Raw genomic sequence first — 27,857 nt, 5'->3', positions numbered from 1 at the left:
TTGTGCTGTGTTCAAACACCTTTCACAAGCATTTTGAGCTTTCGAAACCTAAGCAAATTGGTTTGAATTATTTTAAAACCAACTTGGCAAGAGATGTCCCAAAAATTGCAAGAAATCATTATAACGTGACAAGAAAATTATCGAAAAAAAATTGTTTCAAAAAAAGGGGAGGATTATCTACATTTTTTCAAAAAAGGGACAAATGACCAGAAAATTTTAATAAAACCATAACAGTTTTAGATTTAAAATCTGATAGATTATATATACATATGTGTGTTTTTCAGTACTAATATTATTTTATTGTGGTTATTTATTTATTTATGTGCTTATTTTTAGGTAATTTTTTCATATCTTTCTGCCTTATTTTTTTGCAAAATTTTTGAGCCATGTCTTGTTAAGGTTTTGGTGTTGCCTTCTCCCCATGTTTTTGAGAGAAATCGAACAAATTTGTTCCGGTTTCAAAGGGTTAAACTTACTTGTCTTCACAGGTTGGCTGTTCAGCAGGACCACATGGCTTGTACACTTTGTTAGGTAGGCAGTCACTTTCTGTTGGTGAAAAAAAAAAGAATTTAATTGGTTGTTTTTAAAATACACACTGCCTTCCGACTACATATAATAAAATTTGCAGCAGCCTGCTCAGTGTGTACTAGTGTTGCCTCCCTGAAATAAGGAGACTGATAATAAAATACTTCAGTGATGTTTTCGCAGCAAATCCTCAGGTATGAGGACTGAGACAAAAATAATAAATCAGGAACAGGATCTTATATTAAGATCACCTTGTAAAGCGCAAACAAACTACTTTTACATCAAAAATGTATCAATGAAGAACAAAGTAAACAATATGACCAGCTTATTTAGCACTTTTACCATGTGACTGACTTAAACAATTTTACATAATTTAATGATTTTAGTCAATCCTTGTGAACTTTAACTCACAGATGCAGGTGGTTAACTTAACTACAGATTTAACATTACAAATCATTTCAGGGCTTTTTATAAACAGGTTATGAGTATTGCTTTCTAACTTGCTGCAGTGGATGCAAAAAAAAGTAAAATCAATGAGCTGCCCCTCTTGATTTCACTGATCCCATTTACAGCATTTACAGTAAAAATAACGAGGGCTTACTTACCACACTGTGTTGTGTGGTTCCTCCAGTGCAGACAAACTCCAGCCTGAGCACAAGCAGCCGCATAAGTCTGCAAACTTGTGCACTCAACTGCTGGGTTGGAAACATGGCAGCTATCAAAAACACAACCTTGGTAGAAATTTTCAGGAGAGACAAAGGGATGGCATGCTGCAAAGAGACTGTGAAAGTAAAACACACAAAAAAAAATGAAAATCAAATTATGAAAAGTTAAATTGTTTTAACTGCAATGTGTCAAACTTATAGACTACTTATTGTGTCTACCTGCTCCTAAGCAGGTGACATATGGAGTCTGGCTTGCATGGAGTTAAGGTTGGTGGAGGTTCAGGTACATCGGTGGGCAGCACAGATGGCATGTGGCACTTGGGCTGGTAAATGTGTCTAGCTGGCCAATAGTCGGCCATCACCGCACAGCTCTTCACCAGCCGGCCTCCAGGCAACATGCAGTCATCATCTCGGTTGTTAGTGCAGGTTCCTCACAACGGAGTAAACATACAATTAATATTACATTCTCACCTCAAACAAATCATTTACCAATTGGCTACTGGAGAAAGATATGCTCTTACCACAATGACCCTGTGTGTTACTGCCAAAGTGTTGATTTGGAAGGAAAACCCTAAAGCCAGTTATTCCAAATGTAATGACCACGCCAAGACGAGGGATCTCAAAAACCAAGTTCATGCCAGAATCCAAAACCTTAACATTGTTTTGTGAATAAGGTAGTTTCAGACGTTGTTCATTTTTCAGTGCCTAAAGGGGAAAATAAGTTAATACAACATATGACATGAAAAAATATATCACTCTATGATAAAAGGATCCGTCATTGTGATCCCATCTATCCATCTACTTTCATGTGACCATTTATTGTTTTACCTCCAACTTGACAGCTCCAAGAAGGTTGTGATTGATGAGTGTGATAACTTCTGAATTATATGATATAATTATTGATCGGGGACAAGAAACAGGCTCACGGGGATCACAAAAGACATTGTCGATATAAATGCTCAAATAATGTCTTGGTTGAATCTCTTCCATCAAAATATAAGTGCAGTTTCCTTGATAACTGTAGTAGAGTCCATCAAATGTGATGTAATGAGGATCTCCCCAGCCTTCACATACACCTGAAGAGAAATATAAATAACATTAAAACCATGTATGTATTTCAAAGAAAAACACAGCAATCCATAAACACGTCAAACATCTTTTTAACCACAAAATGGCTTACAGTCACAAGCGTAATGCTTGCAGCAGCCATACTTATCCGACACAAGAACTGGCTGCAGCCCATTAGCACAAGTGATGTTCTTGAGTGGTGGACATTCATATGGAACTATTGCAACTGTGTTGTTCTCTATGCATTTGGCCATGGTGCAGTTGCAGATTATGAATGTCTCATTTTGCTGATGTGAAGAGAAAAAAAGGAGGAAAATCAGTGCTTTGAAATATTTTGCAATTCAAGCAAGTACATATTTTAATGTGCTAAATACATACTTCTACAGCCCAATCAGGACATATAGGAGGTTTGGGTGTAGTTGTAGGCATGGTCGTAGTCGTGGTCGGGCAAGGTGCAGTCTTGTTTTGAAGCTCACAAATATCAGAGCATATCATTGTGAGACACACACCTGATCCAATTGGCTTCATGTGGAATATTGTCTCCCCTAAAGGTGAGAAAAAAAGATTTATTTATTATGTAAATGTTGTTGCTAATAATTTAACAGTGGTACAATGTAAAAAGAAAGAAGACCCAAAGCTCATCACTGTCAAAGAGATAATTTTTTGTCTTGTCTTACCTGGCTTATATTGATGGCCATCAACTATGCAGACACAGGGGGTAGTGGTTGGCTCCCTAGTTGTCGTAGTAGGGGTAGTCGTAGGTGTGGTTGTTGTAGTTGGTGTTTCAGCTGTAGTGGTAAGTGTGGTTGTGGTGGGTGTTTCAGTTGTAGTAGTGGTTGTAGTTGGTGTTTCAGTTGTAGTAGTGGTTGTAGTTGGTGTTTCAGTTGTAGTAGTTGGCTTAGTTGTGGTGGGTGTTTCAGTTGTAGTAGTGGATGTGGTTGGTGTTTCAGTTGTAGTTGTTGGTGTTTCAGTGGTAGTTGTGATTGTAGTTGGTGTTTCAGTTGTAGAAGTGGCAGTGGTTGTTGGTGTTTCAGTTGTAGTTGTTGGTGTTTCAGTTGTAGTAGTGGATGTAGTTGTTGGTGTTTCAGCTGTAGTAGTGGATGTAGTTGTAGTTGGTGTTTCAGTTGTAGTAGTGGGTGTAGTTGTGGTTGGTGTTTCAGTTGTAGAAGTGGCAGTGGTTGTTGGTGTTTCAGTTGTAGTTGTTGGTGTTTCAGTTGTAGTAGTGGGTGTAGTTGTTGTTGGTGTCTCAGTTGTAGTAGTGGTTGTTGTTGGTGTTTCAGTTGTAGTTGTAGGTGTAGGTGTAGTTGTTGGTGTCTCAGTTGTAGAAGTGGCAGTGGTTGTTGGTATTTCAGTTGTAGTTGTTGGTGTTTCAGTTGTAGTAGTGGGTGTAGTTGTTGTTGGTGTCTCAGTTGTAGTTGTGGTTGTTGTTGGTGTTTCAGTTGTAGTTGTAAGTGTAGTTGTTGTTGGTGTCTCAGTTGTAGAAGTGGCAGTGGTTGTTCGTGTTTCAGTTGTAGTTGTTGGTGTTTCAGTTGTAGTAGGTGTAGTTGTTGGTGTTTCAGTTGTAGTCGTGGATGTAGTTGTAGTTGGTGTTTTAGTTGTAGTATTGGGTGTAGTTGTGGTTGGTGTTTCAGTTGTAGTAGTTGATGTAGTTGTTGGTGTTTCAGTTGTAGTAGGTGTAGTTGTTGGTGTTTCAGTTGTAGTAGTGGATGTAGTTGTAGTTGGTGTTTCAGTTGTAGTAGTGGGTGTAGTTGTTGTTGGTGTCTCAGTTGTAGTTGTGGTTGTAGTTGGTGTCTCAGTTGTAGGTGTAGTTGTTGGCGTTTCAGTTGTAGTCATGGGTGTAGTTGTAGTTGGTGTTTCAGTTGTAGTTGTGGTTGTAATTGGTGTCTCAGTTGTAGTCTTGGGTGTGGTTGTAGTCGGTGTTTCAGTTGTAGTAGTGGGTGTAGTTGTTGTTGGTGTTTCAGTTGTGGCAGTGGTTGTTGTTTCAGTTGTAGTTGTTGGTGTTTCAGTTGTAGTAGTGGGTGTAGTTGTTGGTGTTTCAGTTGTGGTCGTGGTTGTAGTTGGTGTTTCAGTTGTGGTAGTAGTTGTAGTTGTGGTTGGTGTTTCTGTTGTTGAAGTAGGTGTAGTTGTAGTTGGTGTTTCAGTTGTAGTAGTGGATGTGGTTGAAGTTGGTGTTTCAGTTGTTGTAGTTGGTGGAGTTGTAGTTGGTGTTTCAGTTGTAGTAGTGGGTGTAGTTGTGGTTGGTGTTTCAGTTGTAGTTGTGGATGTAGTTGTTGGCATTTCAGTTGTAGTTGTAGTTGGTGTTTCAGTGGTAGTGGTTGTAGTTGGTGTTTCAGTTGTTGTAGTTGGTGTAGTTGTCGTTGGTGTTTCAGTTGTAGTAGTGGATGTGGTTGTTGTTGGTGTCTCAGTTGTAGTCGTGGGTGTAGTTGTTGTTGGTGTCTCAGTTGTAGTCGTGGGTGTAGTTGTTGGTGTTTCAGTTGTAGTTGTTGTTGTAGTTGGTGTTTCAGATGTAGTTGTGGTTGGTGTCTCAGTTGTAGTCGTGAGTGTAGTTGTTGTGGTTGGTGTTTCAGTTGTAGTAGTGGGTGTAGTTGTGGTTTGACATATCACTTCTTCGCAACATACTCTGATCTCATAGTTGAAGCACTTTCGTGGAGGTCTTAACTGGTTTTCTTTTTTACATATTAAACCAAATTCCAGTTCACAAGCAACAATTTGGCCAGTTTGACTCACAAAGTCATTGAAGTCTTTGTCAGGATAATCTGCTGCTCTACACTCAAGGTACCAGGGGTCTTTACATATTGTTTTATTGTGCTTCGTTATGTTCTCATATGTTTCCCAGTCACTTTGGTCCACTCGTGGGTCATGTACATCAAACCACTCTGTCCACTCACACCTTCGAATACAAGGTGTAGTGGATACAGTAGTTGTGGTTGGAATTTCAGTTGTAGTAGTGGGTGTAGTTGTGGTTGGTGTTTCAGTTGTAGTGGTGGGTGTAGTTGTGGTTGGTGTTTCAGTTGTAGTTGTGGATGTAGTTGTTGTTGGCGTTTCAGTTGTAGTTGGTGTTTCAGTGGTAGTGGTCGTAGTTGGTGTTTCAGTGGTAGCGGTTGTAGTTGGTGTTTCAGTTGTTGTAGTTGGTGTTTCAGTTGTAGTCGTGGGTGTAGTTGTTGTTGGTGTTTCAGTTGAAGTGGCGGTTGTAGTTGTGGTTGTAATCGGTGTCTCAGTTGTAGTCTTGGGTGTGGTTGTAGTTGGTGTTTCAGTTGTAGTAGTGGGTGTAGTTGTGGTTGGTGTTTCAGTTGTAGTAGTGGGTGTAGTTGTGGTTGGTGTTTTAGTTGTAGTTGTGGATGTAGTTGTTGGCGTTTCAGTTGTAGTTGTAGTTGGTGTTTCAGTAGTGGTTGTAGTTGGTGTTTCAGTTGTTGTAGTTGGTGTAGTTGTAGTTGGTGTTTCAGTTGTAGTAGTGGATGTGGTTGTTGTTGGTGTTTCAGTTGTAGTGGTGGGTGTAGTTGTGGTTGGTGTTTCAGTTGTAGTTGTGGTTGGTGTTTCAGTGGTAGTGGTTGTAGTTGGTGTTTCAGTTGTAGTAGTGGATGTGGTTGTTGTTGGTGTTTCAGTTGTAGTAGTGGATGTGGTTGTTGTTGGTGTTTCAGTTGTAGTTGGTGTCTCAGTTGTAGTCGTGGGTGTAGTTGTTGTTGGTGTCTCAGTTGTAGTTGGTGTCTCAGTTGTAGTCGTGGGTGTAGTTGTTGGTGTTTCAGTTGTAGTTGTTGTTGTAGTTGGTGTTTCAGATGTGGTTGTTGTTGGTGTTTCAGTTGTAGTAGTGGATGTGGTTGTTGTTGGTGTTTCAGTTGTAGTTGGTGTCTCAGTTGTAGTCGTGGGTGTAGTTGTTGTTGGTGTCTCAGTTGTAGTTGGTGTCTCAGTTGTAGTCGTGAGTGTAGTTGTTGTGGTTGGTGTTTCAGTTGTAGTAGTGGGTGTAGTTGTGGTTTGACATATCACTTCTTCGCAACATACTCTGATCTCATAGTTGAAGCACTTTCGTGGAGGTCTTAACTGGTTTTCTTTTTTACATATTAAACCAAATTCCAGTTCACAAGCAACAATTTGGCCAGTTTGACTCACAAAGTCATTGAAGTCTTTGTCAGGATAATCTGCTGCTCTACACTCAAGGTACCAGGGGTCTTTACATATTGTTTTATTGTGCTTTGTTATGTTCTCATATGTTTCCCAGTCACTTTGGTCCACTCGTGGGTCATGTACATCAAACCACTCTGTCCACTCACACCTTCGAATACAAGGTGTAGTGGATACAGTAGTTGTGGTTGGAATTTCAGTTGTAGTAGTGGGTGTAGTTGTGGTTGGTGTTTCAGTTGTAGTGGTGGGTGTAGTTGTGGTTGGTGTTTCAGTTGTAGTTGTGGTTGTAGTTGGTGTTTCAGTTGTAGTTGTGGGTGTAGTTGTTGTGGTTACCGGTGTAGTTGTTATTGGAGTAGTTATTGGTTTTGATGTTGTGGAGCAAATGTAATCTTCATATATTATTGTTGAGTTTTCCTTGCATATTGCATAGTAGCACTTTCCCATATTGTCAGACACATTGTAAATAACTTCATTTTCATCGTACAGAGTGCCGTTGTAAAGGCAGCCACACGTCTCCACACACAACCCGGTCTCCTCATTAAATATGGGTTTATCTTCAGGGCATTTAGGGTAACAGCCTGTACAAATCAAAGCATAAAATACAATACATTACTTTTTGGCAGCAAAAGCTTTTATTTTCTTTTTGTCTTTTTTTTGTTTTTAAATCTTGGATACTGAAGCTAGCCAAGTGGTCTTTCAGTTATGTTGCCAGGTACAGTATAGTATGACAAATTGGATCAGTGCAACATTTAAAATTTTAAGCAGTACATTTGTAAGAAGTAAGGTGAAACATTGGGTATGTTTAGATGTACACTAAAATTCCCTTTTTGTTCCGAAAATGACAGTATTCTGCATTTGATGCAAGTCATGTAACAACATATCCTGTTTGAATTTTCAAGTTCTGCCTTTTACCTATTTTAGCATTTCCTGATGAAGGCATGTGGGATATACCATTATCATTTGGGGTTTAATAGCATTGTTTAAGCATTTATACAGCACATTAAGAATATTTGTCTCTGCTGGGGTTTTTATGACAGTTTGCAACACACACCCTCTTGCCTGTTTATGCTCAGCTCTGTGCGTTGTCATGGAGACATTGTACACAAACCAACTCACCAACACTTGAGACAATAGCCCTTTTTCCACTACTTGTTCAATGCAGGTATACTGCGTGGTTATGTTGTCTCCCTGCTCTGTTTGTAAGGTATGTTCGCGGAAATGGGGGGGGCAGAGTTGTCTCGCCTTTAATCTGCCACGGGAGGTAGCAACAGCACCAAAATAGTGTCTGTGTAACAGGACAGCCAGCAGAATGGGACCTTGGGCGTGATGGGTGAGATGTTGTGACGATATTCTATGTGTGCGACCCACAGTGGGAGATTTAAAAAGCAGCTAAGAGCAGTTAGCAGCTAACTCAAAGAAGAAGAACAGCAACTGTAGACCTCCACAAATTGGGAAAACGATGAGATTTGGGCATTTCTTACCCTACAGGTAGCGGGTGAGATCAGCTGCCACATAACTGAGTAGGTAAATGATTGTTATTACCATGTTGTGCCATTGTTGTTGTTTTTGACGTAACACTTTGTGGCTAGCTAACTAGCATTTTTGTCAGGGCTTTATTTCTGGACCAAGGGGCGATGGGGGTTGATTGTGGACTGCTGTGTAGGTACGGGGGGCGGGTCACATAGCTGCTCCAGCTGCAGCTAAACCTACTCCCAACAATTTGCAAGGCAGGGGTAGCGATGCATGCCAGAAATGAAAAAAAGGCAACATTTATAATAAGAGGATGAAGCACACACACACACTCTACTTAAAAAAGTGACCTGGCCCAGAGGGCACCTTGTTTAAAGCTGCCCTCTGGGCTAGGTCACTCTTGAAAAAGAGATTTTAAATCTCAATGAGTCTTTTACCTGGTTAAATAAAGGTTATATATAAACATTATAAAAGACTTGGACATCAGCAAGCTTTTGAATTTGCTGTTATATCTCATCATCTATCTTTTTAAGAAGGTCAACAAAGGAATGACAGAGAGGCTGTGTTCACACAGCCCAACTAGTCTCAGACCAGTAAGAAAGCTCAGAAATAAATCATATTTTCAGGCAAAGAAGCAAAGTGATAGCCTGTTACAATCGTTCCACTGTTTAATTAATCAGAGCATGCAGATTTGCTGTAAGTGTTGGTGGAACATTCATTCTCATTAGCTATGTAAACAGATCAGTAGGAATATTATCTTTCCTGGAATACATGCAAAACTTTTTTTTTTATGCATGTGAACATAGTGAGGGTGAGTTAACCTCTTACCTTCCAGGTTGGGTAAAGGTTCACTACAAGTTCCATTGGGATTCAAACAGGTCTTGTAACAAGGTTTGTGACAAGGGTTGTAGTGCCATGTGCATTCATCTGGGCCGTTGTAGTAATCACAAAAGACAGCTAGGCAGGAAAGATACAGGGTTTGTTATGTTTTAAATCAAGGAAATGTTAAGATAAGACATCCTTTATTGATCCCCAGAGGGGAATTTCAAGTGTTGCAGCAGTACAAGGGTAAAAGCTGAATGCATCAAAGATCAAATGGAATAACATATAATAAATAAAAGATCAATATACTGAACAAAAATACAAATCGAATAAAAAATAGATGTGTCATATAGTGAAAGAGACCTCAAACTTCAACTTCAACAGATGTAATGATGCCCATATAATCTCTATAATATACATTACAATAATATAATATAATATAATATAATATAATATAATATAATATAATATAAGATAATAGAATAGAATAGAATAGAATAGAATAGAATAGAATATACTTCAATCGCATTTGGTTCTGTTTTAAAGTTAAAGTCGTCATAAAAAATAAACAGGGTGGAATAGATGTCGTGCAAATAAATAAACGAATAGCAAACCATACTTACATATGTAGCATGATAAATCTCTAAATGTCTAAATGCTGGGCTCATAAGAAACATTGGGTGCTAAATGCCAAAAAGCCTAAAAAATCTCAGTTTGATATGGAGGTAAATGTGTTAACTTACGACAGATTTCTGGAGTCCTCCATGCAACGCAGACAGAAGCCTCATTACAAGCCTGAGCGTAAGCTGCGACTGCAGAGCAGAAACACACACAGTCTCCTCCAGAGTCGCAGGCACATGAGTCTCTCACACAGTTGTCATAAAATGGACGAGGATCTACCTGTTCAGTTATCAAAATATATTACACATTATTTTTTTTAATTAAATGTGTTTTTTAACCAACAATATTTCAATAATGACATATTAGAAATGTGTCATTACTTTATGGTGGCACGCAGTGAACGTTTTTCCAACTATAATGCTGCACATCACTTTTGCCCAGTGATGTCGATTGGGTCTTGCTCCACAAGGGTCAGCATTTATATCCACATCTGGGCACTCCTTCGACACTTTCCAGCTGTTTGCAAATTCTAATGGACTGCTCACCACCAGCTGACCCTGAGTTGTGTAGTCGTTCTTTCCATCACCATCGAAATTTCCACACAGGCCACAAACTTCTCCCTGTAAGACCAAAAGAGAGAAGGTAGAAGGTAGATTTGTTGGTCATTTTTTAAACAAAAACGAAATTACAATCAGTGAGGGTAATTCCATATAAATACTTTTTGGCAGTACAAGAAACATGTTTTTTCCCAGTCATAAATATGGTTGTCTCATGTTGACAAAGACAAAATTTACTTCATATATAAAGAATATTGTAATAATTATTAAAAAAATGTTTTCAGTGACGTTAAAGGTCCCATATTATGCTAATTTTCTGGTTTATACATGTTGTTTGCGTTTTTACTAGAACATGTTAACATGCTTAAATGTTAAATCAACACTTTATCTTCCCCACACTGTCTGCCTGATTATACCTGTATTCACCCTCTGTCTGAAATGCTCAATTTTAGAGCCTTTCTTTATTAGCCTTCCTGCCGAAAACAAGCCTAGTCTGCACTGGCTGGTCAGTATTTCCTTTAGCAGCGCTCTCTATCCTTTTATCTGTTTCACTGGAAATGTATTACCAGGCAGTATAGTCTGACTCCATGTTTACTTCCTGTCAGCTGATGTCCTTCACATTTACTGCAAAACAAGCCAACAGGAAATACAAATGAACCCATTTAGAATTTGTGTTTCAAATTTGAAATGATCAATATTGAACTAATCACCGTGATGTTGCACTAACAGCAATAATCCTTTCCCAGTAGACAACTGACAACTAATTTAAATGGCAGAGATATGTAAAATCAGAGATTTGTTTATTTCTGTTGTCATTTTAAGTCATAACTGTACCATTTAAAGTTAACTGTTTCATATCTTGGTCCAACATATCTGACTTTTCTCCTGTGCTTATTTTATGTAATTTGATGCTTTGATATCATCTTTGAACTAACTAAAGGCACAGAAGCTAAGGAGTGCTGTGCTGAAGCCACAGCAAGACATATTTTAGCCATATAGAAAAATCAATATCAATGTAAATGTAAGCTATATTTAAATACTTGCTCCATTTTACCTTTAACACTAACCAAATGAGACTGCAGTAGCCCAGCAGCCTCAGTGATCTGCTTAGTAAAATTACTGTTTTTGTCAACAGAGTCAGGTTCCTTTGATAGAGCAACTTCAGCTGCTTTTAGGAAAAGGCTATCTGACGGCAAAGTAAAGTGGACAAAATATTCTAAACATAGTTTAAACTTAAACTGAGACTGATTATTTTGTTGGCCCTTTTTTGGATTCCTAAAAACAAATCAATTATTGCAGTGTTTGCTTAGTGCCCTTTGATATCATGTATGTAACACAAGGGTTTTCTGCATTAAAGTTATTGTAAATAAACATTGTGATTCAGTCTATATAGCATAGTTGTGACATCACATCTCCATGGAAGACCTGATTGTTTTTCTCTTGTGGTTTTGATACTTTCGCAGTATTTATAAATCACCTACACCTGTTTAATATTAAAAAAGACATCTGAAGGAAATCTGACTTTTTACAAAATGGGACCTTTAAGATACTGTACATATATAATTTTGTTGTCTCAGAGTCTTATATTTGTGACTAAGACGGCTTGACTACAGATAAAAATAATGGTACATTGTATTAAACTCTTGATGGAACAGATTTCAGTCATCTTCATTTGAACAATTACTGTCACTCACGTTGTGTTCTGGTTTCAGGAGGATGCGAACAGTTGTTTTGCCATCCCACATCACATCCAGACCAACGGCAGATTCTATCACCCAATACAAGCCAACCTTCCTTATTGTGTACTGAATCTCAGCACCACCTCCCAGCTCCACCTCTTCGTATTTACCCTTTGATAGTTTGACTTCCATTCGCTGTAATGATGGAGAGATTTTTTATGCTTTCATTGTAATGTAAAAACTGCAGTTAATTTATTTGAGTTTGTTCAATATTTCAGGTATAAAATGCATAATGGATGTCGGTATAAGATCTTACCCCCAGTTGGATTCGGACAGTTTTGGAGCATGTGGTGCCTGTAGATCCACATGGTACGTTTTCTGTGATGACTCCAAAGTATTCCTGTGCAGTTTTACTGCCACAATTGTTCTGTGAAGAGAGGGATTCATTAAACATTTTGCATGCCTCTGTTATTGTGGTCAGAGACCAGTGATTAAATCAAACTTCAGCTTGGCCTTTACTAATCCACAATATTTAAAGAAAAAAAAAACAAAAAAAAGCTAGACCATGAAATGAAAGTGTTACTGATGACCAGGAGATCCAGAGCATAAAGTTAGCTGCATTTTGCAATCAGATTTCTTATTAAGACTAGTGATCATCTTTAAGTGGATGTACATAAAAATACTGAACATTGACTTTCAACTTCTGATTTTTAAAATTAGAATTTTGTTAAGTCAAATCTGTGACTTTCAGAGATGAATTTGAGACTCAAGTCACAAATTCACTTAATTTGAACCAATATGACTGCACCCAATGAAGGTCCAGGAAAGAACCATGAAGAACTAAACTTGTATTACTAAGCACTAGTTGGATCAGGTCATTATGTCCCTCCCCATATTGACAGAAAAGACTGACCGCAGAGAGCAGTAACATGCACACATACATGGACTGGCCACTTTGAACTGGTTTTAGTGTTTTTTAGTCTTAACTTATTTGCACCCCTCCCTGAGCTACCACCTTATCATGGTGGAGGGGTTTGCGTGTCCCAGTGATCCTAGGAGCTCAGATGTCAGGGGCCTTATGCCCCTGGTAGGAGAAGCAGTGCTCTGTCAACACTTTGTATAGTGGGGACGGGGCGCTGCTGTCCTCGACTCGGGATGTTATGGATCGGTGGAAGGAATACTTCGAAGACCTCCTCAATCCCACCGACATGCCTTTGGGTGAGGAAGCAGGGCCTGGGGACTCGGGGGTGGGCTCCTCCATCTCTGGGGCCGAGGTTGCCGAGGTGGTCAAAAAGCTCCTCGGTGGCAGGGCCCCGGGGATGGATGCGGTCCGCCTTGGAGAAGGCATTTGACCGTGTCCCTCGGGGAGTCCTGTGGGGGGTCCTCCGGATATATGGGGTTTCAGACCCCCTGATACGGACTGTCCGTTCCCTGTATGACCGGTGCCGGAGCTTGGTCCGCATAGCCGGCAGTAAGTCGAACTCGTTTCCGGTAAGGGTTGGACTCCGCCAGGGCTGCCCTTTGTCACAGATTCTGTCCATAACTTTTATGGACAGAATTTCTAGGCGCAGCCAGGGTGTTAAGGGGGTCCGGTTTGGTGACCTCAGGATTGGGTCTCTGCTTTTTGCAGATGATGTGGTCCTGTTGGCTTCATCAGGCTGTGACCTCCAGCTCTCACTGGATCGGTTTGCAGCCGAGTGTGACGCGGCCGGGATGAGAATCAGCACCTCCAAATCTGAAGCCATGGTTCTCAGCCCGAAAAAGGTGGAGTGCCCCCTTCAGATCGGGGATGAGATCCTGCCCCAAGTGGAGGAGTTTAAGTACCTTAAGGTCTTGTTCACGAGTGAGGGAAGGATGAAGCGGGAGATCGACAGGCGGATCGGTGCAGCGTCTGCAGTAATGCGGACTCTGTACTGATCTGTCGTGGTGAAGAGGGAGCTGAGCTGAAAAGGCAAAGCTCTCGATTCACCAGTCAATCTTTGTTCCTACCCTCACCTATGGTCACGAGCTTTGGGTAGTGACCGAAAGAACAAGATCGTGGGTACAAGAGGCCGAAATGAGCTTCCTCTGTAGGGTTGCTGGGCTCTCCCTCAGAGATAGGGTGAGAAGCTCGGTCATCCGGGAGGGGCTCAGAGTAGATCCGCTGCTCCTCCGCATTGAGAAGAGCCAGATGAGGTGGCTCGGGCATCTAATTAGGATGCCTCCCGGACACCTCCCTGATGAGATGTTAAGGGCACGTCCCACCGGTAGGAGGCCCCGGGGAAGACCCAGGACACGCTGGAGAGACTATGTCTCTCAGCTAGCCTGGGAATGCCTCGGGATCCCCTGGGAAGAGCTGGACGAAGTGGCCGGGGTGAGGGAAGTCTGGGCTTCCCTGCTTAGGCTGCTGCCTCCACGACCCGACTCCAGATAAGCGAAAGAAGATGGATGGACTTATTTGTATTATTTTATGCTTTGTTTATGTTGCTGCTGGAGAGTCACCAGACTGACATTTGTTGTTTCATACATTGAAAATTAACATCTTATCTTAAAATTTCCAAACAAATTTGCAAGAACTTCAAACTTTGTTTTCCATTTGAAGTTGCACAAACAGCAGTAAGTTAAGATTAATATTAACATAGTTAACACAGTTAGCGAGCTAATGCTTAGCTAACATTGGCTTAACATCTGAGTATTTCTAGCAAACTTGTTTTAACAAATAAATGCAATTTTTTAAAAAAGCATTCATGGCTGTTGTAAATTTGATATTGGCATTACACTTTGTGAAGAGCGCTTGGAACTTAATTAGGGACTTCAGTGCAAACACTTGGTACTTGCAAAAAAAAATGACTTGTTCCCACTTCTGCTACATAGTGCACTGATGTAAATCTGTATGCAAAAGTTACAGTTGACCACCTCGACAGCTGTCAGTGATGATGCAAAATGCTGGTAAGTAGACATTTGAAATTTAATCTAAAAAAAATTAATAAATCTAAAATCTCAAAATCTTAAATCTCCATTTACTGCTCACTACTGAGTAGTGTAGGCAGGCATTAGTGAGTGAGTGAAGCATGGAGTGATTTTGGACACAGCCTGTCATTCCAATGATTTTAACATGCTTGGTTACCTTAACAGCAACATAGGCACAATCTCCATGAAACCCATATGTCTGCTGATCAAATGTGCTGTAGTGACCACTCCCATATATAGTGCAGGTTCCCGCACATTTTTTGGTGGTGCAATCCCAGCTTCCACTTTTGCAGGTACTGGATGAGAAATGGTTAAATATAAGTGTTTTGAATATTGCAAACAAGTACATTATCCAGGCAAAGAGGATAAGATTTACACTACATAATATGGCTGGTTGAAAACAAGGACATACCAGGTGTTGCACTGGTCAGGGATTTGTGCTCCATGGGCATAAATATGCCCATTGTGCTGACATGGACACTGATTTTCTTGCACACAGGAACCTTTGCCATCATCAAGGAGGCCATTTGGACACCGACAGCCAGACTCACACTCTGTGGAGACCTGGGAAGATCACAGTGACCGAAAACAGGAAAACATTACTGATACAGTTAAAGTTACTGCTCCAAACTCTCCACAAACCACTGTTTTGTGACTTTAAATTCACAAAACAGATATTAGATCCAGTTATTTGGGATGGAGTACTCACACAATCATCACTGTGAAGATTTAAACAAGTTCGAGCACACTGCAGTCCAAGCTCTCCTGTGGTCACAGCGGAGCAGTTGAAGAACACTTTTGGAGAAGGGCATGCTGAAACACAAGTAAAAACTGATTCAATATAGATATTAAATATTAACGAGACAAATATCAGCCAAATGCTTGTGTTGTGGTAAAAACAAACAAACAAACAAACAAAAATGTACCTGATGGACGCGTTCTCCAAGAATGGCAGTGAAGTGCTCCATTAGTGCACACACTAAAAGTACATCAAAAATATCAGATGCAAAACAAAGAGAACACTAACAATTTAATTTAATGGCATTTTTAAGTTCCAGTGTGTAAGATTTAGGGGAATTTGGTTGCACCTAGCAGTGAGGACTGCACATTGCAACCAGCTGAAACTTCTCCTGGATAGACTTCTTTCACTGATCATTGTTCTGGAGGTTTTTACCAAGAGTTGAATTATCAACAGATGTCCCATTCTCTCGTAAACAAACAGAGCAGGTGAACAAAATCAATAAAAACACTGAATAAAGTGGTTACACCTTAAAAATTAGTGCTTCCTCTACTGTATTTGAACCGTCAGAGACAGACTGTTAGCCCAGCACTTGCTAATGTGCGCTCACTTTTTTCCCCAGTTAATACAGATTAAAGATTAAGACTTTCAGGAGCTTTTCACTCGGAGCTGGATTACCTGCAGAGGTCTCATTCTCTTTAAAAGAAAGGTAAAAAAAAAAACTGAATTAAGCAGTATAATAAACAGCTCAGGTAATAAAAAAACCCACAATGATTCTTCTTTTCACTTGATTATGCACTACAGGGCACATACTCATTATATTAAATTCGATTTCTGCCAGTATATTTTCCTGAATCTAACACACTGGCCCTTTAATACTGCAGCCATCACAATCATGTTAAATCTTTGGTTTAAACTGCAGTTGACTCACCAGTGCTCATCTTTGATGCTGATGGACTTTCCTGACTTGATGTAGACTTCGTTATGGTAGCAGGGACATTTTGCCATGGGGACACAGACGCCGTTTTCATTTAGATAGAGACCCTCAGTGCAGGAGCAGCCATCCACAGGCAAGAAGTCAGAAGTGCAACTTGACTGCATTGTGCCCAGTGATCTGCAGGTCAGCTGGCATCTCTGATGCTGGTAGGAGAAGATCTGAGATGCTGGGCAGCTCTTTGTGTATTTATCTGTTTTGTGCACAGGACGGTGCGAGGACGGTTACTTAACAGAGTTATGACTCATCAAACAGAAGCTCAAACTCTTGAAATCATCATTCAACCTGACCACAACGTAATGAGAGAAATCCCTACCGCACACGTTCGCTCTCCAGTCTGTCAGGAACACTCCCTTTGATGCACAAGCCCGAGCGTAAGAGGAGAAGACGGCACACAGGCAGTCCTCACTCTTCTCACAGTTACAGCTGGCATACGTGCATCGCTGCAGGAGCCAGCAAACACATATTACAGTGAATTACAGTGCAATCAAATTCAATGACAAACATACAGAAAAGTTTGGTCGTACCTTGTAGTACTTCAGAGGATCCACCACTGAACGGCACTGTGCAAAGTTGCTGTCAGGACTCAGCAGCAAGGCGCACCAGTGCTTAGCGTACCACTCTGAAGAAACAATTACCTTTTATTTTTAGCTATCTAACTGAGTAAAACATAACATACTAACAGAGATATATAGAAAACTAATCATCAGTGCTTTTTACCGTTTTCCACACTGAGAGAACAGGGGTCCTCAAGTCTTCCCTGTCTGTCTTGACACATGAGGTTAGCCTTCCAGGAGTTAATAAAACTTGATGCTGTTCCCTCGACGATCCCCTGAGGAGTCTTCATGTCATCAGACAAGATCATGTTGTAGTTACCACATAAACCTGAAGAAACAAAATATTTTAGAATTACATTTGAATTTTATCAGCACTTTTATCACCACACAGATAACAAGCAACTGAAATCACAAATATGAATATGAAAGGTGTTAATTACTGTGATGAGATGATAACTCAGTGGATCAGAATTTAGAGAATTAGTTTGAACTGAGATAAAATCAGATAATGAAAAAAAAAAACAACAGATATTACACACTGACAATTGAAAATATGCAATTTGAAGTAATACATGAGATCCCAGTTTTATTCATGGAGAGAGAGAAGAAGAGGGTAGATACAATATTAAAGCAAAATCCACCCCACCTCCTATTACAATATCCATTTACTCATGTACCTTTTTATTTATTTATTTATTTTTAATTGGAGGAATTCAGGAATGGAGGGGAAGTCGATGGGGGTCACAGCTATAGATATAGTATGCTTCTTTATCGCGAATACTGTAATGGATAATAACCAATAAATTATTACCAAATATCATCATGCACATATGTGTCTTTCTGTTAAGCAGTATTTGGCAAACAACTATTGTGGGTGGTTCATTTATTTGTTATTGCATCCAAAATTCCTCACTAACATGATATTTACTAGGCTAAAACAATATGTAAGATATCTTAGTGTGTCCAAAACCTTATAGTATAGTATAGTATAGTATAATATAGTATAGTATAGTATGAAACTAAAAGTATGTGAATTGTATGCTATTTCGGTGAAAAATTACACAAACGCCTGTCACTATGGCAGCATAAATATCCCACAATGCTATTTGGTAGTTATGACAGTGACAGTATGACAGTGAGCAGCTCTCTAACATCCATAATCTATACAGGTGAATAACTTCTATACTGCCTATAGACTGCTCATAAATGAGTTGGAGGGGTGGGTTATCTTTAACACCTATGATTTTCATTGCATGTAATACCATACGGCCAATCTGTGCCTCCAGCTGTACAGATAGATTACCATACCAGGCTGAAATTCCATATGTAATTATACTCTCAAACACGGCATGATAAAACAACAGCATGAACTTCTGCTCAACACCAAAGACCCTCAGTCTATGAAAAAAGTATTGTTGTGAATAATATTGTGAATAATCACTGGCCTCACATCATCTCCTGCTTTGAGGTGGAACACCATCTCCTCTGTTTTCTTCACTTTTAACACAAGGTAGTTTGAGTCACACCGCTGAACAAATTCCTCTATTTCAGAGTGATATGCCACTGGGCTACTGTCTCTATGCAGTAAGCCAAGAATAGCAGTGTCGTCTGAGAATTTGATGATGTAATTATCAGGGTGGACTCTTATACAGTTGTTTGTTTACAATGTGAAGAGCACAGGGAAGCTGACACAGCCCTGGGGGGCACCTGTGCTAATTGACCTAGACGTTTAGAGGGCATTATTAACTCTGACATGCTGTGTACGGTTTGTTAGAAAAGATAAAATCCAGTTCAGGATAAAAGGATTAACATTCATGTCTTCCAGTTTCTTAATCATCAAATATGGCTGCAGCATGTTAAAGACAGAGCTAAAATCTACAAACAGTAACCGAGCATAAGCTTTGGGGTCTTCTTGGTGTTTAGTGCCCAAGTGAGTGATGCTGTTCATAGCATCATCTGTGCCACGCTACTGCTTATATGCAAACTGAAATGGATCTAGCAATGAATCAACGTCCTTCTTGAGTGATGACACCATGATTCTCTCAAAGAATTTCATTATGTTAGACATTAATGCAACGAGACGAAAATCATTACTTTCCTTTGGACAGGATTTTTTAGGAACAGGTATTATAACTGAGTTCTTCCGGAGGGTGGGGCGGTGTGCAGGTCCACTGATTTTTGAAAAACAGGGCACAATGCTGGTGTCAGCTCCTCTGCACAGGTTTTAAGGAGGAATGCTGAGATGCCATCTGGCCCTGTGGCTTTCTTAGCACAACTGTGTTTAAAGAGTGATTGGACTTGAAAGGGATCAACCAGCACTCTGGGATCCTGGTCAGTGACACATATTGACTGTGAAACATCATTACATTCAGAGGAGAAATCATGGGTTTCAAATCTCAGAAAGAATTCATTTAGTTCATTTGCTTTTTGCAGATCATCAGGTGTACAAAGACCTTTCTTGGCTGGGGTCAAATTAGTGATGGCTTTCATAGTGTCCCGCAGCTTTTTAGAGTTCATCGCATTGCAGTCCTGTTCCATAATTTCCTTGTGCCTATTCCCAGCATCTCTAAGCATAAAGTTAAGTTCCTTTTGCACTTTTTTCAGTTGCAGTCTGTCCTGATTCTTAAAAGATTTATTTTTTTTTAATGATTAATGCACTCTTTCACCTCTTTAGTTATGTATGGTTTGTTATTAGGATACACAGTTATTTTACTTTATTTTCCTTTTGGGGAATAACACTATCCACACAGAACTTGATGTAATCAGTAACAGTCTCAGCAGCATCATTCACATCCATCTCATGAAAGAGGCTTCAATCAGTAGAGCGGAAACATCCCGTCAGAGCCTCAGTGCTGTCATGAGTCCAGATCTTTATCTTGGTTAGTGGTTTGCTGCTTTTGAGTGCAGATCTGTACGTGGGAATGAGGTACACTGTGTTGTGGTTCGAGTTTGCCAATGGGGGTTTGGCTCTGCTCATACAAGCGTTGTTCACATAACTTTTGTCCAATATTCTGTCTTCTCGTGTACCACATTTAACATATTGTTGAAAGCCCGTATGTGACAGCTCAAGTTTGCAAAGGTTCAAATCTCCTAAAATAAAAGTTGGGGCCTCTGGGGTGTGTAGTGATTGTTCTTGAACACAGTCAGTAATCTGGGCTGTTGCACTTGCAGCGTTACCGCTGGGTGGAACGTACACAGTGCAGAGAATGATACTCCCAAACTCGCAGGGGAAAAACCGCGGCTTCAAGCTCAAACACAATGGTTTGACATCAGGGTTACATACAGTCTTACGGAGTGTGTACTGTCTGCACCAGTTGTCATTAATAAAAACACTCCCCCACCTCTGCCTTTCCCCGAAGTTTCACTTCTGTCGGCGCGAATGAGAGAAAAGCCCTCCAGTTCACAGACTTCAGGAATATTCTGGTGAAGCCAGGTCTGAAAAACCAACATGGATGACTCACGGTACTCATGGCACACTCTGGCATTGATGCGCAGCTCGTCCATTTTCCGCTGTAGCGACCTCACATTGCTGAGGATCATGGAGGGCAAGGAGGGCCTTCTGCCTCTCTGTCGCAGACGCTGTCGGATTCCTCCTCTTCTTCATCTCCTCCGAAGCCGTGTCCTCGGCGCTGGTAGAGTAATGTCCTCGGGCAGGTCAGGGGACGGCGAGACACCTGCTGTTTGGAGAGCCAGCAGTGCCTCTGCTATACTTGAGTGCCACATTATTTCCCCCGCGTGTGGGAAATGTTTGGCATGGCGAGAGGAGTCCGATGATAATAAGAAGTATCAAAAGTTGTGCCGGGGACGTCATCACGTACCAACACCGAACGCCAAAATAACTTAAATTTTAAAACCAAGACAGTAGTTTAAAAAACCCAAACCTACCACTTTGGTACGGATATCAATACAGTTGGATGACATGTAACATTATTATTGAACCTTGTTTAAGTTTCAACATGATTTGGGTTTTTTGTTAGGCTCCAGAGATGTTAGTTGGTCAATCTATCTTTTTGATCTAGACTGCTATATCAATATTGCAATTATTATTATTATGATATGGCGATGAAGTTGCCAGATAATTGTACTGTATTCTGAAATACTACGTTTGGAAAATCTTTATGTTAAGACAAAAAGCTCACCACGTGTCTTTGCTTTGTAGCTTTTATCCAGGCTGACGTAGACTTGCATGACAGGAACATGCTGGATTTGAATCTGAAGTCGAAACTGGTCTGGAGCATGATGTGAAAAGATGAAGCATGGAAAATGTTGATGTCACCTTGATAAAGACAAATACAAAAAAACAAAACAAAACAAAACAGTCAGATCATTTGCTGGTGTCACTGCATGAATGAATGATGACAATAACATGTTTCATTGATAGTATTTTTAGTGTCTGACCCACCTGAGTGGTATGGCAAACTGATGGTCTGCATGTTCTGCTTTACTGTGCCGTCGAAAGTGAACATTAATACCTGAATAAAAAAAGAATCAATCATTTGAGCGTCAATGTCGGTGAGAATTTATTATTGACTATGGGCTTCTTTACTGACAGACACTGACTCACATTGTTTCTGTCGTTGTTCAGCAGAATTTTAAGGCTCTTAAGACAAGTGTCAGACTCTTGGCTTGCACATGGTACCATCTGAGCCAGGATGGTAAACTTCGGACTTGAACCATCCTGAAATAAACAGAGTGAGAGCAATGAAATTAATAAATCCTGTCTGGTTTTACATCAGCTGATGATTTTTTCAGTCATTAGTTGTACAAGACTTGAGCTAATTCACCTTGCTTTCCACTTTGGCGAGCGTGTAGTAACAGTCTCCATGGAAGGTGTACGTTTTCCCATCAAAGGTAGTTACATGTGAGCCCTCTTCAACTGCACATGTAGCAGGTGCTTCAAGGTTCTTACAAGCCCATCGACCCATACGGCATGTACTGAAACAACCCAAATAATTTCACTTAACAACAGAAAAACACAATTCAGAAAATCACATTCAATAATATGTTGATGAAATATGTGACATACCATTCCTCTTCGTTCTTTCTGTAAACCTCACCAGAGTTGTAGATTTTGTTGTGTCTGCACTGACATTCAGATTGAGCAATACATCCTCTCATGGAAATATCATCAAACACAGTTCCTGAAAAAGACATGTGACATGAACATTCACAGACTAAGAAGCTGAAGCATTAAAGAGTCTTTAATAAAGAGAGAGTGAAACATGTGGACAGCACTAACCATGAGGACAGAAGCAGCCGTCCATTTTGTGGTCCTCACAAAGTGAACTTGTGTACAGAAGTGAGCACGTATCCATGCAAGGCGAGCCGCTCTCCTCATAAACCATGTTGAAAGGGCACTGCTTAGCTGTAAAGATAAGGTATGATTTAAATAAATGGAGGTAGGTGTGAGGATTTTTTTGATCAAGGTCTTTTTTATTTTCCAAATATATATATGAAAAAAAGAAAGGAAATACAGCTTGAACATTATATATCTGAAACAAGTTCCTACCCAACCTCCCACGTCCCACCAAATGGATCATTAATGACTTTACAACCAGACAAAAAAGGGGAAAAATGAGAGAAAAAAAGCTAAATAAAAATAACAACAATGGAACACATTTTAAAGAATAACTAAACAACAAATAAATAATAATAATAATAAAGCTTTTTATTTAAAAAAAGGAGTCACACAGATATGCTGGTAGCTGCCATATTTTCAACAAAAAAAAGAAATGGTTGCCAAGAGGCAAAGAATATTCTAGTGGACCCTCTATTCATGTATCTGATTTTCTCTACATGGACAAAACACAAAACCTCTCTTATCCTTTGGGAATAAGATGGTCGAACAGAGTCTTTCCATTTGGCTAATATCATCTTTTTGGCCAGCAGAGAGCAAAAGGCCATCAGTATATTACACCCACTGAGAGGAGCATCTGCTGGGGCCACACCAAAGAGTGTTAATGGAGAAGGGTCTAGGTGGGAGTTTATGTGAATTATTCAAAATTTTATCAAGGGGGGATTAACTCAATTGATTTTCTCCTTGAGTGTAACAGTAATATATTTTTTTCTGTACTTATTTTATTGCACTTATGCAGGTTTAACCACACTGATGTGTTTATTGCTACATTTTAAATCTCATTAATTAAAGTCGGCCAAAAAAGGAGACATATCTGGCCTTTCTTTGAACAGCTCTGAAGTGCTTTTGTTTTCCTAGTAGAATATATTGTTCTTAAGCTTGAACTGCATTACACCTTTTATACAAAGAACAATTAGCTTTTCACTGAGCTGACTGCAGTGCTTTTGTACCTTCTCGTACTGTATAAAATGAAAAAAAGGTAACATAACAGCAAAGAGAATATGACACGTTACCACAGAACTGAGGTGTCCTCCAGTTGGGAGGCTGTCCTCCTGCATGGGAACACTGTCGGGAGAACTCAGACAGTGTGCTGCAGACACAGACGTCATTGGTGCTGTTGGTGCAGCCACACATGTCCTGCACACAGGCCTGGATGTAAGGTTCAGGGCTAATCAGACTGGTGCAGGAGCTCCACGGCTGTGAACTCAGCATCTGGCTGCAGGTCGTTCGCTAAAAGTAAAAAAAGAGACAAAGTTACAGATGCTACCTGTGTATATTCTCAAACAGCACTGCTGCTAACACTCAGGAGACGATAAACTCACAAACTCCTTGCATGAATCCTGCACAGCCTCAGTTGATTCATTGTCCTCTTCATCAGGGTCCTCACAATCATCGTTTGGACGATGGACTTTATGTTTGTTGCCTAACTCAATGGGGCTGATTTTGCGACCTGCATGTGATTGTAACTGCAGTGTTAAATCAAAGAAAGAGTGGATGACTGTAAAAATGCATTAGTACATTAACAGAATATAACCATACATACCATTATGAATGAACTCATTCTTGACGGGAACACCATTGAAGTCTCCACAAAGTCCACAAGTACGATTTGCATAATCAGTATCCAGTTCCACCTACAACACAGCGAGAGCTTGGAACGAGTGTTTTCTTACAATTTAAATAAAACTGAAGCAAGCAAAACACTAGTAAGCTGTATTTGCCTCATAAAATCACAAATACACATTGTGATTGGAATTTGATATTATCATAGTTTGAGCTGATGTAATTCCATTATCCATAAGAGAAATATATAGATATTATTTTATGTGTGAGGTCAGTCTGTTACACTAAAAAAAGACAAATATGCTCTAATCTTCAAAAATAAATGATCATAAAGGAGTTTCCATTTTTTTTCAAGTATTACAATAAATTTCATACAGTATGTTGAATGTGTCTCATGCAAGACACTTTAATGAGAGCTGTGTGCTCAAAATCCACCTTTCCAAAGAAGCCTACAATACATGTCTCCCACTGCTTCCCCAAATCTGAAATGTCACACCCTCAAAATTTTGCTTTTGTATTCTGTTCCTTTATTAGTGTCTGTTTTGTTCGTGTCAGCATTTTTCAGTATTTTGTATTCTCTATTTTGCATTTTCTGTAAAGCCTCTTTCAGTACCTAGAAAAGCGCTACCTTGGTCCTAGCTTTTATTATTATCATTATTATTATTGCCTGGTGTATCATACCATGACTGCATCGTCCCCGTTCCACATGACAGTGATGCCGACTTTAGATTGGAGCTTGATGTAAACAGCATTTTTTTCCACTTGCACCCCTGCATTGTAGTATGGCAGTTTGATACTGGAGAAAAAAAAATCGAATTATTATAATGCACAATCATCGCAGAGAAGAGAAGCACAGTTGCTTTCATGGGTTATATATTGTATTTAACTTACGGTTTGTCGTCGACAGTGACAACGTCCTTGGTGATGTGGAACAAAAGGTCATTGATGGTGACCACCACATAACTGACTGTAGGGTTTCCATCTTTGTCCGTCCTCTTCATGTGCACGGAGAACTCCTGGTAGGACTCGTGGCAATCGGACACCAGGTTGTACTCACACATTCCAGGGAACTGGTACACGTCGCCGTCGAACGTCTTGAAGTGCTCTCTGCCCCAAGTGCTGCAGATGCTGCTGACATGGTTGCGAACTGGAGAAGATTTCAAAGCGTAAAAAAACAATCTGAGTTACTAAATGCTCTAAGTGACAGACATCGAAGACAGTGATACAGATTATTGATGTATATGTATTAATAAAATGACCCACTGAGACAATGTCCAATAGCAACCCAAGTCTTACCCTGTCTGGCTTGGACATCGGTTACACTGACAACAGACAAAGCAAGGAAACACAACCACATGCTTGGCCACCTCATGGTTGCCGCTGTTGGCTTGTTTTCACCACAGCAGGTAATAGTCAGACTGCACATGACAGCCTTTTATATTTATACATGAATTACATTATAATATGTTCAAATAAGTATATGTTTTTATGACAGGATTATTGTCCAACCCTGTCACACCCAGAGTCAGCTGGGATATGCTTGAAGACGCAACACAGCACAGGATAGGCAGGTATAGATTACAGACATACGTATGAACAGCCCCAGTGTCAACAAGGCAGAATGAAAACAAAACTTCATTTTCAGTAAGTATTACAGCATGTATTATGATCATAATAACCGTGATAATAACTGATAAAAAATGTAAAATAGTAACAATATAAAATGAAATTGTCATTTATATGACATTTTGATTAGCATAAATAAATACATCAGGGCACTGGGAGCACCCATTGCCAGTTCATTGTCCTTTAGCAATCACTGCGCCGGGTCTCCACACCGTTGATCCGCTGAAATGACTTTAGCCTGCTTAAGATCCGACTGGTCAGCTAATTTGAGGAAATTAAACAAACTCTGTGGTCTTTTTTGCTATTTACCAATTTCCTCCTTGCCGCTGATGGCAGGCTATCTTAATTCAAACCGCAGTTTCAAATCACATCATCAGCTCCACGTGCTGGTGCCTGAACTGCTCCATCTCTCTACATCTAAAATTGGCAAACACTGTGCAACTTCAGTGGGAAATAAAGGCTGACAAGACAGGTAACATTAAATATTAGACAAAAATGCACAGACATATTTTATATTAACACAGAAGGTGAAGGATCCAATTAAAGAGGTGCCGGTTCCAATGTGGGAGGTGACGTTAACGTTACATGTCAGAGAGCCAAACTTTCTGTTCAGAATTACAACTTTCAAGTCATGATAAAGCTTTTTTTTGTGATACCCACCAAGCTTTTTTAAATACAACATTCTTGAACTTTTTCGTTGACCCTTATTGATGAAGAGTATATGGGTTGGACAGAATTTTAATATCTATCAATATAACATTCTAGAATTTAACATCACCACACAATAAAGTCTGCAAAGTGACAATAAAGTTGAATTTCTGCCACTATAATCACTTTTTAAACTCCTTATTTCTTGTTTTATTGACTGTAAATGCATTTTAACTACACATCTACACCATAGCATATTTATTACCAGGTATTATAACTTGTGGATATTCAATACTTGTTTATTCAATGTTTGTTGTTTTTGTAAGATTGTATTTTTATATTAACTGGGTTGCATGTTTTTGCTTAATGATTATTTTTATGTCCTTGCTCACACTCTGCATCATTGAAACTGAGGGTCATCTCTATAATTAAGATGAGTCTTAAAATAAGATTTGAATAAACAACAAAACCTTAGTATTATAACCTTCTCATGAAAGCTGCATGGATTAAGGTATGTGTTCTCGGGGTCGACAGATTATCAGCCTGGCTGCTTATTGGGGCCGATATCTGGCATTTTTCCAGTTATCTGTACCAGCATATTATTTAAATGATTGCAGATAAAATTAATTAATTAAAAAGTACTGTCAAAGGAACTGTCAGCATGGGGGAATTTAAACTCTGTAAAACCTTAGGGAGCTATTTTTATTAATTTTTTTATTTCAATTTTCAGTTGATTTTACAAAGAAAAGTTGCTGGGAACTTGTTGTTTACAATGTGAAATGTTTCAGTTTTGATGAAACATTCGCTAAAGGCATTTAAACAAAGTTTTGTGTTGGAGTTTGTTATTGTACAAATTCTAGATATTGACTGAAAGATTTTCATTTTTATTGGAAATGCATATTGGTTCCAAATATCGGTTATCGGTCTCTATTCGTTTGGGCCCTGAAAAACCAGTATGGCTGACCCCTGATGTTTACATCCTAAAGTGGCAACCGAATGTACCTGTGACATAGACCAGACAGGATGTCTGTTTTTGCTAGTCCAGTAAACATGATTGAAACACCATGTTTACTGGACTAGCATGACTCCAGTTTCATGGTGACCTTCTCAATAGTGGCGTGCCCATCCGTCTCCTGCCATTGGAAATGAATGTTGAAACTATCATAGCTTTCCTCGCACTCAGACGCAAAGATGTAGTTGCAAGTGTAGGGCAGCTGGAAGAAATCTTCATTGAAAGTCTTAAAGTGATAGTTTCCCCATGTACTGCAGATCTGGTCATTGTTAGCGGGTCCCACTTCTAGTTTGTGGAGACTAATAAAATAACTTACAGGGCAGGGAGGCAGTGGCATGAGTTTCGGACATTTATTTTATTCTGTAAACCTTTTTATTTGGGAAGCACTTTGTGCTTAAACTTGAAAATTGCTATATAAAAAAAGATTATTATTATTATTATTATTATTATTATTATTATTATTTATTAATATTTACAATAATAATAATAATAATAATAAACTGTAGATCAAACTGTATATGATTTTTTGTTTGTTATGTTTCAACTTTGGAAAACAATCTTACCTTTAATTACTGGAATTTTGGTCATCGTCTGAACCATGACTGCAAAAACAAAGACACTATTAATAATGTCAGACAAAAGCGTGATATTGAGGTTAAGATTGTAAAATTGTCTTCCCCGGATAGGTTCCTTCACACTCGATGTCCAGCTGGATTTAATATATGCAGCTCTCTTTGTGGACCATCAAGCATACTTACCCATGTTGGCTGCAGATAGTCCAAGGTAGAGGGTAAGCCACGGTATCACCCATTCAAGTAACATCCTGGCTGTTCTCATGATCCTCGAGTCGACCCTGTCCTGACAGAGATGGTTGAGCAAACTGGTCCCAC

General features: G+C 39.6%; 1 protein-coding gene across 1 annotated transcript; it reads right to left on the bottom strand.

Moving 5' to 3' along the window:
- Positions 1 to 472: 472 nt before the first annotated feature.
- On the bottom strand, positions 473 to 27,857 carry LOC121939395 (uncharacterized). Its single transcript, XM_088080505.1, is given in 35 exon segments — positions 473 to 546; positions 1,131 to 1,306; positions 1,410 to 1,620; positions 1,712 to 1,895; positions 2,019 to 2,266; positions 2,371 to 2,545; positions 2,637 to 2,803; positions 2,936 to 6,952; positions 8,673 to 8,801; positions 9,410 to 9,566; positions 9,668 to 9,907; positions 11,539 to 11,718; positions 11,840 to 11,950; positions 14,630 to 14,768; positions 14,885 to 15,036; positions 15,182 to 15,285; positions 15,399 to 15,451; positions 16,143 to 16,398; positions 16,522 to 16,648; positions 16,733 to 16,827; positions 16,926 to 17,090; positions 20,902 to 20,982; positions 20,985 to 21,038; positions 21,165 to 21,234; positions 21,327 to 21,440; positions 21,547 to 21,697; positions 21,789 to 21,903; positions 22,002 to 22,127; positions 23,132 to 23,348; positions 23,441 to 23,568; positions 23,662 to 23,752; positions 24,363 to 24,477; positions 24,573 to 24,828; positions 27,531 to 27,569; positions 27,726 to 27,857. Coding segments are annotated over 35 exon segments (8,796 nt in total). The 5' UTR covers positions 27,805 to 27,857.

The sequence above is a fragment of the Plectropomus leopardus genome, chromosome 7, assembly GCF_026936395.1.
Source record: "Plectropomus leopardus strain MGB_pleo_1.0 chromosome 7, ASM2693639v1, whole genome shotgun sequence".
Taxonomy (NCBI): domain Eukaryota; kingdom Metazoa; phylum Chordata; class Actinopteri; order Perciformes; family Serranidae; genus Plectropomus; species Plectropomus leopardus.
This window is presented reverse-complemented; position numbering and strand designations above follow the sequence as displayed.